The sequence below is a fragment of the Pleurodeles waltl genome, chromosome 3_1, assembly GCF_031143425.1.
Source record: "Pleurodeles waltl isolate 20211129_DDA chromosome 3_1, aPleWal1.hap1.20221129, whole genome shotgun sequence".
Taxonomy (NCBI): domain Eukaryota; kingdom Metazoa; phylum Chordata; class Amphibia; order Caudata; family Salamandridae; genus Pleurodeles; species Pleurodeles waltl.
Window position 1 is genome coordinate 210,597,321 of NC_090440.1, and position 18,507 is coordinate 210,615,827.

The following is an 18,507-nucleotide window of genomic DNA, read 5'->3' on the forward strand; positions in this document are numbered from 1 at the left end:
TTCAAAGGAGAAATTGGGTATAAGAAGGGCACCCAAAACCACAGACTTTAGAACACTTCTGAAAACCAAGAGGAACCTCTGCCTGAAGAAGAGCTGAAGAGCTGAGGAAGAAGAGCTGCCCTGCCTGTGCTTTGTGGAGCTATCCTGCAGTTGGTGCTTCTGCCAGAGTAAGAGGGCAAAGACTGGACTTTGTGTGTCTTCCATCTTGTGAAGATCTCCAAGGGCTTGATTTAGAGCTTGCCTCCTGTTATTTGAAGTCTCAGTTACAGCAAAGACTTCTCTCTGCCAGCACCTGGAGTCTCTGGAGAGACTTCTACTCTGCCCTGTGGTGCCCATCCAGTTCCTGGGACCCTGAAAAGAGAAGCTGGCAGCCTAAGAGGAAGAAATCCACGCACAGAATGCCGTGCGGGGAAAAGATCAACGCAACTCTGATCTGCGGCTGGAAAATCGACACGCCACCGGCTTCGGGCGGAGAATCAACGCTCGCCTGCAACGCGACTGAATAATCGGCACACAGAGCTGGAGAAACGACATGCAGCATAGCTGACGGAGGCTGGTGAGATCGCAACCCACGCTGTGTGGTTTTCAGATCATAGTGCAGCTGGATTTCTGACGCAAACACCGCTGGGCATGTAAAAACAACGCAAGGCCTGCCCAGACCCGAGAGTGCTGACCGGATCAACACATCACTCTCCTACAGACAGAAGAAATGATGTGCCCCTACCCGACGAAAGGAGAAATGACACAGGGTCTCACTCGTGAGTGAAATCGATGCATTGCAAGCCCCTTTTTGACGTACACTCGCCTTGCGGGGTTATTTTTGACACGCCCAAGGTACATTTTCATGCTAACAGTGTTAGTGTGTGTTTAAAACTACATGAAGCCTCTTTTTTGATTTTTAATTGATAACTTGACTTGTGTATTGTGGATTTTTGTAGTTTTGGTCTTGTTTTGTTTAGATAAATATTTTCTATTTTTCTAAACCTATGTTGTGTCATTAAGTTACTGTGTGTATTGGTACAAATACTTTACACCTAGCTCTCTGAAGTTAAGCCAACTGCTCGTGCCAAACTACCAAGGGGGTAAGCAGGGGTTAGCTGAGGGTAAGGGTCCTTGCTTGGACAGGGGGTAACCTGACTGCCAACCAAAGACCCAATTTCTAACAATGTTCATTGCAGTTAACTTTTTATAATTGAAGACAAAGGGCCTCATTATGAGTTTGGCAGTCTCACCACGGGACTGCCAAACTCGTGAGGAGAATGCCACAGTCATGGTTGACTGGAGGGAACATTGTAATATGCGTTCCCACCAGGTAGTCCGGCAGGAACAGTTCTAGGATATAGGACTCCGCTCATTTAACAGAGCTTAGTCCTATACCGTAGCACAGAGGGGGCTGGCCATGAGCCTTGGAATGTACACTGTCTGCAAAGAAGACAGTGTGCATACCAACGGTGCTGGGCAGGGGGAGCCCTGTACTGCCCATGTCATGGGTAGTGCAGTGGCCCCCCTGTGGCCCAGCACTGGCTTTCTGCTAGCCTATTTATGGCGGGGTCCTTAGTTCAGCATCGCCCTTGCTGGTTACAACCCCGACTGCTGCCACCATGTCAAGATCGAAGTTCCTAGCATGGAACATCAGTCTTTAGGCGGGTGCACCCGCCAAGGTTGTAATTTGGCGGTCAGACTGCCTGGAGTGCAGTCCAACCACCACTGTGAGGCTGGTGGTCCTAGGACCGCCAGCCTGGTAGTGAGGCCAAAAGTCTGTTTACTGTGAAAAAACTGTTTATTGTGTAGTAAGTGTCCACAATACAGCTAGTATTAGCATTCCATATATACAGTAACTTATAGATGTCCGTCAATATGTTTAGCTCCTATGCGTGTTAGTCTGGGGCTTTCTCACGTCAGGCAAAATTCGAACTCAGCTTCTTCGTTTATTGCTTTTCTGACTATATTAATTATCTTTTTCGGTTCAGTTTTGGGTTATGGTCATTACACAAATGTAAAATTTCTTTCTTGTTAACAGAGGCTGCAAAGTTTGACTAGTGGTGATTTCATGTCATTCTTTTTTAATGTTTGGGATGTGTTCTTGGGTTCTCATTTTCAAAGAAATTGTAGAACTGCCCACATAGGCTTTGTGCCATAAACAACAGTCAATGTAAACAACATAGGTTCATATTGCAAGTAATACAATGTATTATTAAATAATTTAAATTTCCTAGGCTTTGGTGCATAGTTATTCTGTGTTTACAAATGGATAAAAAATACAACAGAAGGGCAGCACATAACTGTAGCACATAAGTAATTACTGTCTCTGTCTTCCTCCCTCCTCTTCCCCTTTACACCCTTTCCTCTCTTGCTCTGAATCAAAGTCTAATGCTGAAATGTAAGTTCTGGTACCAAAAATGAGTGCCATTACCCTCCATCTACACCCTCAGACACAAATTAAGCACTGCCAATTTTCTCATTGAGACATTCGTCTCCTGGTTGAAACTGCAAGTACTGAGATGTTTGTATTTTGTTGTGCTACTAACAAGTGGTATTCTTCTCTGAAAAAAAACATGCTATCCCATTATTGACCACCCACCAGTACCTCCTCATTCTGGGGAAATAGAGGCTGGATGGAGATATAATACGTACACAACCATATCTGGGCACAGTGTGAGATCTGCTGTCTAGTTAAGCTCTATTTTTAGTATTAACTTCACCACTTTTGCTTAAAACGCATGTATCTCCTTTTTCCACAGGCTGCATCCAGTGGCTGTGAGCTTGCAGAGGTATATCCGACAGGACACTGTCATCCAGAAGTACCTCATCCCTGCTGGGGTAAGGGACTAAGCCACATTGAAGGTCATATTCTGATGTTTCTTTGCATTGCATCATCCAACCAAAGCATGTAGAGATTATGTTTTTCTATGGGGCTTATTCACAAGCCTCTTGCACTGCCGTAGCGTAATTTTATTTTGCGCTATGGTGGTGAAAAACAGTCCTACAACCCCGTATTTAGGAACTGGCGCAATGTCACCATTGCGCCTGTTTGTAAACCCTTGCACCACATTATACCTGCGCCAGGTATAATGTATGGAAGGGAGTCCTAAAAAAATGGTGCGGCAACATCTTCCAGATTTGACTGAGTCATTCTAGTGTCATCTTTTAACCTTGCCCAGGGCAGGCATTAAACGGACACTAGGCTGTTTTCTATGGCCCTCCCTGAACTTTGCTGGACTAGCATCAACATTTTTGATGCTGGTCCAGCAAAGCACCACAACTGCATAAAACATTTTGATGTAGTTGTGCTAACGGGCGCCATAGTGCACTGTATTATAAATACAGTGTTACCATGGTGTCGTTAGGGGGGCCCAGGGTGACACAAGAAAACTGGCGCTTCGGAGCTGATGTGTCAGTTCCTTGTAAATGAGGCCCTTAGAGTGGTGAAGGACAGAGAACAGAAATAATTCATGCAGTGATATAATAATGCAAATAACAAAAATAATAACAATCCTCATGATAATCTGGTTTTCATGCAAACATTTTTAAACATGGGGGCATGTTACACTTTTTAAGTCTGTTATTATCACTAGGGGTGTATTGAGTTACAAAGATATTTCGTCTCGGCCTGGAATCAATTGTTGACATTTTGTCAGGTTTGTCATTCGTCGAAATGTGTGAAGTGGCAAAGGCTGGTGGCTCACAATTCTGTGTAATGTTTTTAAACTTTGGGTAGTTATGCATGAGCCATAGTTCTGAAAAACCGATGGACTGCTAGGGGCTACTGGGGTGCTGGGAGGGAGACTGGTACTGAGTGGCAGCCGTTCAGCCCATGCCCTGCACAGAGCCCATGTGGCACTCTGGATTGGGCTACCTGACTCCCTAACTTTAATCCCACTAAAAGCATTTTGTGGCCCAAAACCCCTATTGTGTAGGCCCAGTTTCAGGATATGATTGATACACTGGCAGTTTGGTAGTTGCCTCCATCCTTGCTGATTTGGTGAATGTCATCCTTCACCACATTTATCAATATTCGTGCAAGGAACTCGACACCTGCCGCAGTGCAAATTCCTGGTCAAGGATGTCGCAAGGATATCATGTTGCAGGAGGAAATTGTATGGAAATTGGGATGTTGGGATGGTGAAAAGTCCCCTTTAGGCTCTAAAGAGTGTACATCCATCCCATGAGTTTATTTTAGTACTATGTAGGGTTTCTGAACACCCATGTCAGCACACACAAGGATCATGAGGTTTGTTACTGGAGAAACTGTATTCAGAGACATCAAAAGCTCACCTTGTGAATACATTGGAAAAAAGTGAATTTAGGGCGTACCTGGACTGGTGATTTAAATTACAATCAATGTTGTCCACAATCAAAAATTTGCAACAGAAACTGAAGACAGACTTAGGCCCTCATTACGAGTCTGGCGGTCCTAGGACCACCAGACTCGTGGTGGCAGTCGAACGTCCGCCAATGTGGCAATCTGACATCCACATTATAACTGTGGCGAAAGCGCCATGGTCTCACCGCCGGCAACGCCACTTTTTCACCAGCCGGCAGCCTGGCAGTGCCAGCGGGCTTAATCTGCCAGGGCAGCGGGATTATGACTCCCATGTCTGCCAGCTTTTGCATGGCGGTTCCACCACTGTGCAAACGCTGGTGGAGATGAAGAACCGGGGGCCCCATGTGGACCCCTGCACTGCCCATGCACTTGGCAAGGGCTGTGTAGGGGCCCCCATGGCCAGCCCCATTGCCACTTTTCACTGCATGAATTACAGGCAGTGAAAAGGGCGACGGGTGCTGTCACACCCGACACACTGTAACATTGCCGTTGGCTCGATTACAAGTCAGGGTCAATGTTGTGGGTAGTTTCTCACTGGGCCAGCGGGTGGAAACTATGTTTCTGCTCACTGGCCCAGCAGGAAACTCAGAATAGGGCCAGTGGGTGGAAGACCAAACTGCTGGTATTCCGACCTTAAGAGTGTGGCGGGCGGCCTTTGCAGTGAAGTCTTCCGTGAAGGCAGATATTCATACTCTTACAATGTCATTAGTTACATTCACAAAATCTTTCACCTAGAGTTTAAATAACCAGTATGAGTTACAGCTGAATTCCAGCAAACCCCAGCTGTCTTCCAGGGTATGACGCTGCTCATTTACTTTCCCTGCAGGGTATACCACGTGGTCTTTTATGTATTTCCATTTCTTGTAGGATAGTAACGCCACCTCCAGTAACATGTTATTAGTTTGAAGCACAGGCCAATGTTTTTTGATAATTTTAACCACCTGTTTGGTATGTGGAATCAAATAAAAAAAATTCTTCTTTAGTCCTGGTTTCAAGAGTTCTTCCCTGGCAGGGAACTAAGCCCTTTTCATCGTTGACCTGATTAGCTTACGGAGTAGCCTCTTCCTAGAAATTTGGACATGAAAATGTTAGTCTTCCTTATGGCTACAGTTTTGCCTCAGTCTCAGGAATTGCTCAAAGAGCAGGCCGGCTACCAGTCCCCTAAGGTTAAAGCTCTGGTAAGCCAAAAGAGCATTTCTTGCATAGGCTTTCTATAGAGGCTCGCAAATAGTTTCCCCTTGCCATGTCTAATCATAAGGTCAAAGAAAGGTTTCGTATCATGGTGGGAATCGCTCGTGAATTTTGAGTTGGGTTGGATTGTGTTGAGATACTAAGGCCCTCATTATGACATTGGCGGTAAATCCCACTTACCGCCATACTGACGGCTGCCAACTTCCTGCAGCGGCGGCGGGTATCTGTTCACCATATTATGATACACACACACAGCAATCCGTCAGAATTCAGCCACATACACAAACCTGCCAGACCAAAGGTCAGTGATTAAGTAGCAGTATCAAAACCCACACCATTACACCAACAGAACAACACCCACCACATTATGACCCACAAATCACTACGCGGACATTCAACGGTGGTAAAGCATTGATGGTACATACTGCTGCGCTCACAATCTACACCCACAGACAAAACAACACCACATGAGACAATTCGACACACACCAGACACCCATACACACACCACACCCACACACCCACACCACTAAAAAACACACATTACCCACAACCCTTTACGATTACAATGCATTGGCATGAGACTGACACCAAGGCCACTTAGCCAACTGGAGCCACACACCACTCACACCCATACACCACTCACGCACTCCACATCACACACTCCAACACATTACCTAACACACCCTCACCAACACACATCACATAACACCCATGGCACCACAAAGACACCACAGTTTCACAGAGAAGGAGTTAAGGGTCGTGGTGGAGGAAATTGTCAGGGTAGAGGCACAGCTATTTGGAGCACAGGTGCAGCAGATATCCATTGAAAGGAAGATGGAGCTATGGCAGAGAATCGGTGACACGGTCAACACTCTGGGACAGCACCTCAGAACAAGGGACAACATCAGGAAGAGGTGGAACGACCTACGGGGGAAGGTATGTTCCATAGCAGCAAGACACCTGCTGGCTATCCAGAGGACTGGCGATGGACCCCCACCTCCTCCCCCACAACTCACAGCATGGGAGGAGCAAGTCTTGGCAATACTGCATCCTGAGGGCCTGGCCGGAGTCGAAGGAGGACTGGACACTGGTGAGTCAACATTTATTACTTATCAATCCCCATACCTGCATGCCCTCACTCCTATCACTCCACTCCTATCACTCCACTCCATCCCACACACTCCACCATCACATCTCTTTAATCCCAATGCCAAGCCCTGCATGCTGTACCAATGCATGGACATCCCTCACAGCCCTTCATGGATACTCATCACTAAAGCATGCACAGCAAAGGGAAACTAACAATGACACCATACACAAACATACACAAGTAAAAGCTGGCAGGGCAAAACCAACCATAGATGTGAAGCCAAGGATGTACAATATATTGTACACATGAACCATAACACATCATTTACATCCCACAGGTACCCCTGCCAATGTCAGTGGAGAGGAGGTGCCTGCTCCATCCAATCCCCCAACAGAATAGGCCCACAGTGATGACAGTAACTCTGGACTTCAGGATCTGGCCGATCTACCTGGCCCATCAGGGATCACTGGACAGCCGATTACCCAAGCCCAGTCACAGACCACCACAGAGCCTCCCACATCAGGAAACAACACCACAGCGGTGTGCCCACCTGTACAGGGACCCCTGGCAACACCTTCTACTCAAGACAATCAGGGAGCTGGAGACAGGGGCAGTGGGCACAAGGTTGAGGGGACAGAGGCACAGGCCACCAGGGACACTGGGAGGACTGCTGTGCTCAAGGGGGAGGACAGTCCCAGGGAACCGGCTCTCCAGGAGGCACTCTCCGAGATCCTGGGAGCCTACCAACATTCCCAGGACACGATGGGCCATATCCTGGACAACGTGCAGGAGAACAGGCGGCTTCAGGAGGGGCACAATCAGGGGATCAGGGAGGACTTGCAGGCCATCAACAACACCCTGATCTCCATAGCAGGGGTGCTGGAAGACATGGCCAACTTTAGAAGGGAGGCAGTCTCACATCAGCGGGCCCCTGCCACTAGCCAGTCATCTGAACAGCCTTCCACTTCCACTTCCGCTAGTGGCCAGGAGGCCCCGCCACAGGACCCCCAGGCCACCAGCACTCCTCCCCCTGCAGAAGGTGAACCACCCCGCAAACGTTTCATGCGATCCAGACAGAAGCCAGATACACTTGCCAAGATCCCCGCCAGGAAATGAGACTCTCCTGATTGTCACCCTTGTGTCCCACACAGTCACCCTGTCCACCTTGAACTGCCATTGCTCCCCTTTCTATGACCCCTTGGACAGTGCACATGTGCTACAAAAGCCTCATTAACCCCTTTAGCTACTTTACTTTAAATGCATCTTAAAAAAAATACAGTGACATGGATAAGAATCCTCTGGCAGTATCATGAGTATATTTGAAAATATCTGTATATTGACCCTGTAGATTACACAACTGCTTAGCTCAAGTGAGGGTAAAATTGAGGGGGAAACGTCCTTAACAACGCGTCCTTAAGGACACGGATGTTTCCCATGCAAGCGACCTGAACAATATACCTGGAAAGAAAGAAATAAGGAGGTGGACAAGAGAGTAGATGATGTAGATATTATGCAATATATGTGAAATGATATAATATAGGTAGTTAGAATATAACTGATATAGTACCATAGAAATCCACAAGTGTAACATTTCAAATGGAGATATCTGTGCTAATTCAACAACGTCCAATAGGTGAACAATAAGTCCTAATTAAAATAACAGTGTTAATGGAGAAAGAGTCTTCAGTCTTAATGATAACAGCATGAATATAAATAACAATGATGTTGACTTAAGAAGGAGACAAGGAGATGAAAAGGGAAGGGACTTCCTTATTATGGGGGTCATTCTGACCCCCGCGGGCGGCGGTCGCCGCCCGCCTGGAGGGAGCCGCCATATGGCCGCTCCGCAGTCGAAAGACCGCGGAGGCCATTCTGGCTTTCCCGCTGGGCTGGCGGGCGACCGCCAGAAGGCCGCCCGCCAGTCCAGCGGGAAACCCCTCCCCACGAGGAAGCCGGCTCCCAATGGAGCCGGCGGAGTGGGTATGTGCGACGGGTGCAGTGGCACCCGTCGCGTATTTCAGTGTCTGCAAAGCAGACACTGAAATACAAAGTGGGGCCCTCTTACGGGGGCCCCTGCAGTGCCCATGCGATTGGCATGGGCACTGCAGGGGCCCCCAGGGGCCCCACAACACCCCATACCGCCATCCTGTTCCTGGCGGGCGACCCGCCAGGAACAGGATGGCGGTATGGGGTGTCAGAATCCCCATGGCGGCGCAGCAAGCTGCGCCGCCATGGAGGATTCTGCAGGACAGCGGAAAACCGGCGGGAGACCGCCGGTTTTCCTGTTCTGACCGCGGCTGAACTGCCGCGGTCAGAATGTCCTGAGGAGCACCGCCAGCCTGTTGGCGGTGCTCCCGCATCCCCGGACCGCCGGGGTCGGAATGACCCCCTATATTTCCTAATTAGGATAAAAAATCTTAAGTAGTACCAGGAAAAAGAATATGTATTAGCTAGAGACGGTTTCCTAATTTGAATGAAAATTCCAACATTATTATGCAATCTGTAAATGAGTGTTTTCATATGATGCCATTTTATATATTTCAATAAGCCGTTCATTAAGTGTAGGACGTTGTGTTGTTCTCTAATGTTGTAATATACATATTTTTACTACAGTGAGTGCAATAGCTATCAATCATCTTGTATGCTTTGTTAGATTTAGAAGAGCAGTAACATCATGCAATAGAACTAATTTTTCTGTTAAATAAATGGACACTGTTAGCTATGTGTAGAGAGGCATCCATGGAAGACCAGCAGTCCTTCAAAGATGGACATTAGAATAAAATGTGTAGTATATCACAATCCTCCTGAGGACCACTCCAACAGGTAGAATGATGTGGTAAACCTGCTGTCTTGAGTTTTTGTGGGAACCAACACCACTTATGAAGAGTTTTGAAAAGAGTAAATTTCAATCTGGCTTCTCCGATTCCTTTATCCATGTCCATGATAGCATCCGCCTATTCTTCCTCGATATAAACTACATTAAGTAACTCTTGCCATTTGATGTGGAGTTGTGCTAGTAGTGTAGTTTATGCACTAAGAGATTATAGAATCCAGAGACTGCTCCTTTGAACTTCCCCCAGATTCTAAAGTATTGTAACACTGGGGTATATTCGAATATTCATGGATATGGTCCTAGTCTACTAAATAGAGCTTGTTTTATTATTTCTCCTATTGAGAGTTAGGGAGTTGAAATTCTATCTAAAGCATTTCAAAGGTTTTAGGCTCATCTTCTAAAGTGAGCAAGAGATCCATCATTGGAATACCTGGTCTCTCCCATACCTCCCAGGAAAAAATCAGTTTCCCTATTCTAATATCAGCGTTATGCCATACGGGAGCTTTTTTATGTAGTCTCGGGTTAACCTTTAGGAGTTTTTGGTTATGTATTCCAATCTTAAGCAAAGATTAAATACCAGGGTTGGAAGGTTGTAAAGCAGGTGTTTTATGAGTATAAAACATTTGTAAACTTGAAGCTGCCTGTATAGATTTTCTTCCAGTAAGAACCCATTGTGTGCAATCATCCTGTCTCGGCTAAAGATACATCAGTTGAGTTAAATGGAGGGCTGTATAGTAATCCTCAGTGCATGGTAAACTAAGGTGATCATATCGCCTGTGAACAATCAGTTTGACGATTTTAAGTCTAGGTCTCAGAATCCCCAGATAAATGTTTTAATTCCTTTGTTATTGCTTTGCAATATTGATTTTTTTACTGTCAAAGGGAGCATACCTAAAACTTAAGTGAAATGGGGCACTATATAATTGTCATCACCTGTTCTCTACCTTAAAAGGGTAGGTTAACATGAGACCATTTTTCATACTCTGACTTCATTGTGGCAATAAGTGGATCTAAATTATTTTGAATCATACATGTTAAACCTGTGTTGATATAAATACGTAGATAGATCGGATTGTCCATTTTCCAATTAAAAGTGTAGCCTTAGATATCTGCTTTTGTTGTACCCTGGGACAACAGAATATATTCATTCGTATTACAATTAACTTTGCAGCTGAATTTGTAGCAGAAATGATCGAAAAGCGAGAAATGGTAGACATCAGTGCCGGGAGTGCGTAGTAGATAAGTGTGAGTAAGATGTCATCTGCATATAGAAGTATTTTTCAGATGCCTGCCGGTGAAGGATGCTTGCTACTTGTGAACACTCTCTTATTGCTGCAGCCAGTGATTCAAGTGCAAGTAGGAACAAAAGGGGCGATAAAGGACAACCCTGGCAGGTTCCTCTTTGCACTAAAAAAGATTTTGAAAGGGAACCCCCACAATTCACTTGTGCAGACCATGTCACATATAGACATTTGCCCTTAGAGATATATTCATTACTTAATCCCAACCTATGTAACGTATGGAACATATAGCTAGATTCAATGCAATTAAAGATCTTCTTGCCAGCTGAGGATAATGCTAATCTGTCTTCTTCAGCATCCTTGGAAAGCCAGAGTATGTCAGCCAAAGTGTGGAGATCTTCCTGGCATGAATACAACTTGAGAAATATGTAAAAGTTTAGCGATAACTTGCTTGGATCTTTTAGCAAGAATGGTGGCTAATATCTTTGAATCTGCATTCCGGTGGGACAGAGGACAATTGTTACTGCCCTATAATGGATCTTTTTCGTGTTTGGGAAGAACCGTTATGATAGCTGTTGAAAAATGGCCTCTCTGAATGGTCACACCAAACGTTTTTTTCGCTTCCTCCTCTTCTTTTTCTGACCTCATTTTTGCTGGCTTTAGGACTCTGGACACTTTACCACTGCTAACCAGTGCTAAAGTGCATGTGCTCTCTCTCTCCCTAAAACATGGTATACTTAATTTACTTATAAGTCCCAAGTAAAATACACATGTGCCCAGGGCATGTAAATTAAATACTACTAGTGGGCCTGCAGCACTGATTGTGCCACCCACACACATAGCCCCTTAACCATGTCTCAGGACTGCCACTGCAAGGCCTGTGTATGCAGTTTAACTGCCACTTCGACTTGGCATTTAAAAGTACTTGCCATGCTTTAAACTCCCCTTTTTCTACTTATAAGTCACTCCTAAGGTAGGACCGAGGGAACCCATAGGGCAGGGTGCTATGTACGTAAAAGGCAGGACATGTACATACATGTTTTATGTGTCCTGGTAGTAAAAAAACTCCTAAATTTGTTTTCCACTACTGTGGAGCCTGCTTCTTTCATAGACTAGCATTAGGATTACCGCCATATACTTTCTGAGTGGTACATTCGGATCTGAAAGGGGTAACCAGGTCATATTTAGTATGTCCAGAACAGTAATAGAAAATCCTTCTTATTGGTGAGGATTGATTTTATATTACTATTTTAGAAATGCCACTTTTATAGCATGAGCATTTCCTCTGCACTTAAAATCATCTGTGCCTTATAGCCTGTCTCCAATCAAGATCTGGTTTGTCCTGATTGACAGCTCCCTTGTGCATTTCACCCAGGCAACCACAAACAGGTCGCTCAGTCACACCTGCATTTATCTACATATTGAATGGGTCTTCCTGGGCTGGAAGGGTCTTACACTTACATTTCAAAGGTCAGTGGCCTGCCCTCACATAATGGACTGCTAAACCCCCTACTGGGACCCTGGCAGACAGGGCTTAACTGAAAGGGGAACTTGTGTACTTCAAAACCACTCTTTGTAGTCTTCCCCGCTTCAAAGGCATTTCTGGGTATATAAACTGGGTCTCTGACCCCACCAAATGAAACACTTCTTGGCCTACATCTGCACACTGTCAGAGGAGCTGTCTGGCTGCCCAAAGGGCTCATCTGGACTGCTTTACTAAGAAGGAATGCTGTCCTGTTGTTGCCCTGCTGCCCTGCTGGCCTCTGACTTTTCTGAGAGGACTCTGCCTTCCTCAAAAGTGCTCTTCAAGGGCTTGTATTGAGCTTGCCTCCTGTTTTCTGAAGTTTCAGGGCCAAAAAGACTTCCTCTCTTCAGGAAACTCCTTGTGCATTGAAAATCAATGAACCACCTTCTGTAATCGAAGCAAAGCCTGCATAGTGACCAAGAAATCGCCGCACAGCTGACCAGAACGATGCAGCCCTGACTTCCCGACTGGAAATATGATGCAGCGCCTACTTTGCAATGAAAATTAGACGCATCGCCTACTGGATCAACCCAGCTCCTGTGTCTTCTTCCAGCAGGTCAAGGATTTCCCCGCATTGTCCCTAGGTGTCAAAATATCCCCGCCCAGCAGTGAGGAACCAATACTGCGTGCCGAAAAATGACATAGATCCCTTGCAGTGTGAACAGAAATGAGGCATTGTGTGTGCCGCATTTGAAAATTCACTGTAACACCCTATTTTTCCATGCATCTCCTCCTCTGAGGTCTCTGTGCGTCGTTATTTTTGACGCATATCAGGTACAGTACGTAACAAAGTGACATCTGTTTATTTCTAAAGATTAAGGTGGTCATTGCAACCCTGGAGGACGGTGTTAAAGCGGCGGTAAGACCGCCAACAGGCCGGCGGTAAAAAATTTGGAATTACACCGTGGCGGAAACCGCCAACAAAGACAGCCACTTTAACACTCCGACCGCCACGGCGGTACAAACAAACAGTGCGGCGGTCACCGCCAACAGACAGGCGGACGACAATGTACCACCCACACTATTATGACAGGCCAATCCGCCACCTTTTCCGGGGCGGATTACCGCGTATAAAAACACGGTGGAAACAGGAATTTCGAAGGGAAAACGCTCACCTCTACACACTCCACGAGGAAGGAGGACACCATGGACCCGGAACTCCAAATCCTACCTGCGATAGTCTTCCTGCTTCCTGCTCCTGCTCACCGGCGGTGAAGACCACGGTGAGTACTGCACCTACGACACAGGGGAGGGGGGAGGCAAAAAACAGGGACACACACACGCAACACCCCCACCCTCACTCACTACAACACACACACTAATACATATCTACACATTATAGGTACACCCCCCAACACCCCCGGAAGAATGCAAAGACAAAAGGAAATGAGTGTAACTATTGTAATCTATTAAAATGCAGAACGCAAAAATATACATATATACACTATTAAAAAAATATACACCAAGAATAGTAGTCCAGGTATTGCACCATTCATAGTCCGTGGACCACTGGGCCCAAAATGCATGGGCGAGGCCCACACTCGATACCAGATCAAAACAGAGAGAACACTGCAGGGGCATCAGATAGAAATACAACAGGCACCTCAGGGGGAAGGGAAGGGGGGGCACCTCAGCCGGATGAGGGCACGACACCAGATCCACGAGGGGGCTCCATGCCCATTGATGTATCCTGGGGAGTGCAAAGCCACAGTCTCTCAAGTCTCTCCAGTGGGTGGTTTGCCCACTGTTCAATCCTGGGGACTGCAAAGCCACAGTCTCTCAAGTCTCTACAGTGGGTGTTTTGCCCACTGCATTATCCTGGGGAGTGCAAAGCCACAGTCTCTCAAGTCTCTACAGTGGGTGGTTTGCCCACTGCTGCATCCTGGGGAGTGCAAAGCCACTGTCTCTCAAGTCTCTCCAGTGGGTGGTTTGCCCACTGCTGCATCCTGGGGAGTGCAAAGCCACAGTCTCTCAAGTCTCTACAGTGGGTGCTTTGCCCACTGCATTATCCTGGGGAGTGCAAAGCCACAGTCTCTCAAGTGGATAACAGTCTCTACTGGTTCTGGAGGGGGACTGGTGCCCAGAGTGCTTCATCCTGTGAAGGACAGAGGTAGTGGATGCATGTCTCCACTGGTTCTGGAGGGGGACTGGTGCCCAGAGTGCTTCATAGGTAGTGGATGCATGTCTCCACTGGTTCTGGAGGGGGACTGGTGCCCAGAGTGCTTCATCCTGTGAAGGACAGAGGTAGTGGATGCATGTCTCCACTGGTTCTGGAGGGGGACTGGTGCCCAGAGTGCTTCATCCTGTGAAGGACTGAGGTAGTAGATGATGTCTCCACTGGTCCTGGAGGGGGACTGGTGCCCAGAGTGTTTCATCCTGTGAAGGACAGAGGTAGTGGATGCATGTGTCCACTGGTTCTGGAGGGGGACTGGTGCCCAGAGTGCTTCATCCTGTAAAGGACAGAGGTAATGGATGCATGTCTCCACTGGTTCTGGAGGGGGACTGGTGCCCAGAGTGCTTCATCCTGTGAAGGACTGAGGTAGTGGATGCATGTCTCCATTGGTTCTGGAGGGAGACTGGTGCCCAGAGTGCATCACTCACCCCGTGACGGACCCAGTTGCGTCAGTGCCCTTGCCGCTCAGGGGCTGGCGGTGCTTGAGTTGGCGGTGCCCTTTTCAGCCGTGCTTGAGTTGGCGGTCCTTCATGGCCCAGCGGTGCTTGATTTAGCGGTGCCCTGTTCAGCGGTGCTTGAGTTGGCGGTCCTTCATGGCACAGTGGTGCTTGATTTGGCGGTGCCCTGTTCAGCTGTGCTTGAGTTGGCGGTCCTTCATGGTCCAGTGGTGCTTGATTTGGCGGTGCCCTGTTCAGCGGTGCTTGTGTTGGCGGTCCTTCATGGCCCAGCTGGGCTGTGGCTGGCGGGGCCCTCCTGGGCAGCTGGGCTGTGGCTGGCGGGGCCCTCCTGGGCAGCTGGGCTGTGGCTGGCGGGGCCCTCCTGGGCAGCTGGGCTGGGGCTGGCGGGGCCCTCCTTGGCAGCTGGGCTGGCGGGGCCCTCCTGGGCAGCGGAGATGGGGCTGGCGGGGCCCTCCTGGGCAGCGGGGATGGGGCTGGTGGGGCCCTCCTGTGCAGCGGGGATGATGGCGGTCTTCTCCGCCGTGCTGCTCTTCCCAGACTTGCCGGCTTTCTTGTGGCCATTCCCCACCTTTGGAGGTGTCACAGCTGAGTCCACACTCCCACAGGGACCCCTGCGAGTGGCTTGCATGGCTGGAGTCTTTGCCCTCTCCCGCCGGGCACTGGCCAACTGCTGGTGCTTCAAAGGGGGGGGGACTGGCTGTGCTGTGGCTCCATGCCAAACTGGCTGTCCTGGTGGCCGGTGCACTCCACATACCTGTGACTACAGGCACCACTGGTCCCGGAGATGTTGTGGCTGAGGTGCTAGTTCAGGACCTATGAGATGGACGGGGGGGGAGGTGTGGGAAAAAGGTCAAGGCTGGACAGGAAAAGTTTTTGGGACACTGGGACGGGTAGGTGGAGGGGGTTTGGGAGTGGAGAAAGAGGTGGTGGTAGTAGGAGGTGTACGTTTGGTGACTTTGGGTGCAGGTGCATGCACTAGAGGCTGTCGTGAGGTGGATGGCTGTTGGGTGGGTGTGTGCCTGCGTTTGTGTATCTTGGGAGGGGGCGTCACAGACACACTGGGAGAGGACACAGGGGACGTGTGAATGGTAGTGGGGGTGGTGACTGCACATGAGCGGGGTGTGCTGGTGGGTGTGCTGGTGAGGGACGTAGTGGCTGTAGAGGTAGTGCATGCAGGTGTGTGTGTAGACGAGACTGGGAGGGAGGAGGGAGACGAGGAGGAGGGGGACAGAGTGGAGGCAGTGGATGTTGGTTTGTCTGCATGTGTGTGATGCTTGCGTGAGTGCCTGTGGGATGTGTGGTGCTTATGTTTGCCTAAGCTTCCCTTGTGTGGTGAGGTGTGTGCAGGCTGGTCTGATGGTGTGCTTGGGATAGGCAGAGGTACAGGGGACTGGGTCTGGGTGGAGGAAGTTGGAGGGGGGAGGCTAGACACAGGGACAATGGATGCCATCAGTGCTGAGGCCAGATTTTGAAAGGCTCGGTGAAGGGCCGCCTGACCAGAATGAATGCCCTCCAGTAATGCATTAGTTTGTTGCAACTGCCGTTCTACACCCTGGATGGCATTCAAAATGGTAGACTGCCCAACAGTGAGGGACCTGAGGAGGTCAATGGCCTCCTCACTGAGGGCAGCAGGGGTGACTAGGGCAGGGCCTCAGGTGCCTGGGGCGAAGGTGATGCCCACCCTCCTGGGTGAGCGGGCACGGGGCGAAGGCTGAGGGGCTGCTGGGAGGGTGGTGCTGGTAGGGGGAGTGGCGGCTGTACCTGTAGATGCGGGGGGCACAGATGTTGCCGCCACCACAAGGGAGCTTCAATCAGAGGACAAGTCTGTGTCGCTGGTGTCAGCTCCTGTCCCCGCCGTGGAGCTCCCCTCGCCCTCCGTCCCACTGGTGAATTCTGAGTCTGTAGTGTGGCCCTCCATGGCCATGTGGGATGCAGCTCCCTCTTTCTCCGGTGCCACTGCTCCTCCGCCTGATGATGCTAATGCACACAAGAACAGGGAGACCACAAAAAAGGGTGGGGGAAACAGAAGAAAGACATGTTGAGTGCATGGATTACCGCTACCGTTGGCGGCAATACAGACACAGAAGCCCCCTGCACTACGCCGCGCTCTTGGGCTCTACAGTGCAATTCCTGGGAAATGGCCTACAAGGCTATGGACGACATCTGCACACATAGGTGACACAGGGGCATGAATAGCTGTACTTGGCACTCTACAGAGGTGGGGTGGGGGGCCACAGGGCCATGCCTTACGGAGGGGCCTAGCCTACGGAACTCGCCCTGGCCTAGGGAAACCCACAGCCCTCCTCCCCCACCCAGATGACTCCACTGCGCGCAAAGTCATCTGAATGAGAGTGTACTCACCCCCTTTTGTCTGCTGGGATGCCCTCAAGCGCCCATCCAACTCAGGGTAGGCCACCGTCAGGATCCGGTACATCAGGGGGGTCATGGTGTGACGGGCACCCCTCCCACATTGGGAGGCCATCCCCAGCTGAGCCTCCGCCGTCTTCTTGCTCCAGCGGCGAATGTCCTCCCATCTTTTCCGGCAGTGGGTGCTCCATCTGTGGTAGACCCCCAGGGTCCGGACGTCCTTGGCGATGGCACGCCAAATATCTTTCTTCTGGTGGGCGCTGACCTACATGAAATGTACAGGGGAAGAAGAGAAGTCATTACCAACTGCACCATCAAAGTGAGTGGCCCCCACCCCTACCCTTGCCATGTGGCACATGCACCCACCGTCTTTCATGCACGCAGAACTCTGCCCCCTTCCTTCTTACATCCAGCCCTCTCCACACAGGCATAGCCCATACATCATGCTCACTGTGTACTTACCTGTTTGTCTGGAGGACTGTAGAGTAGCGTGTACTGGGGGAGGACCCCGTCCACAAGCTTCTCCAACTCCTCCGATGTGAAGGCAGGGGCCCTTTCCCCAGATGCACAAGCCATTGTCTCTTCCAGACCGAGGTCACAGCAACACTTGCAGTGTAGGTCCTGTCCTATCGAAGATCAGGTATCGAGTGATTAAACAGATAGAAAATGGCGGTGGCCAGTGCGTACCATCACCGCCGGCGTACATCATCATTGGCTCCTGGGACCCATAGGGTCTAATGTTAACCAATGCAGCATTGCGCAGCGGTCTCTGACCGCCTACCGCTACGGTGTACAACGCCAGCGCAGTTACCTCACATCCCATTGTCCCACTTTAGAGGTCAGGCAGCCGCCATTTCAGGGGCCCACATGGCCTAATTTCAAACTGCGTCACACATACCTAGGCCTAGTCTCAACACACATACAGGCCACATTTTGCGTATGGTTGGTGTTCTGGGTAAACTGTGGGTACGTACCTCTGAGTTGTTTTACCCTGTGCTCGCTGTTGTCCTTCATAGACACCGTCCACTGGGACATGTGAGGAGATGGCGGAATCCTCCGGTGTACCGACCGCTGGTGGACCTGTCGACAATGGAGGAAAGACATTTGATAATCACCTACAGGTTTGACCGTGCCACAATCCAGGAACTTTGTACCCAGTTGGAGCCAGACCTGAAGTCAGCAATCCGCCATCCCACAGGAATCCCCACTCAAGTGCAGGTGCTATCAGTGCTCCATTTCCTTGCAAGTGGGTCTTTTCAAACAACTGTGGCCATGGCATCAGGGATGTCCCAGCCTATGTTTT

General features: G+C 49.2%; 1 protein-coding gene across 1 annotated transcript in view; it reads left to right on the plus strand.

Moving 5' to 3' along the window:
- Positions 1 to 18,507, plus strand: part of LOC138283945 (cholesterol side-chain cleavage enzyme, mitochondrial-like) — a 183,273-nt gene that overhangs the window by 124,752 nt on the left and 40,014 nt on the right. Inside the window, exon 7 of the mRNA XM_069222213.1 lies at positions 2,742 to 2,820. Within this exon, the coding sequence (XP_069078314.1) occupies positions 2,742 to 2,820 (79 nt within the window). The remainder of the gene's footprint in view (positions 1 to 2,741; positions 2,821 to 18,507) is intronic.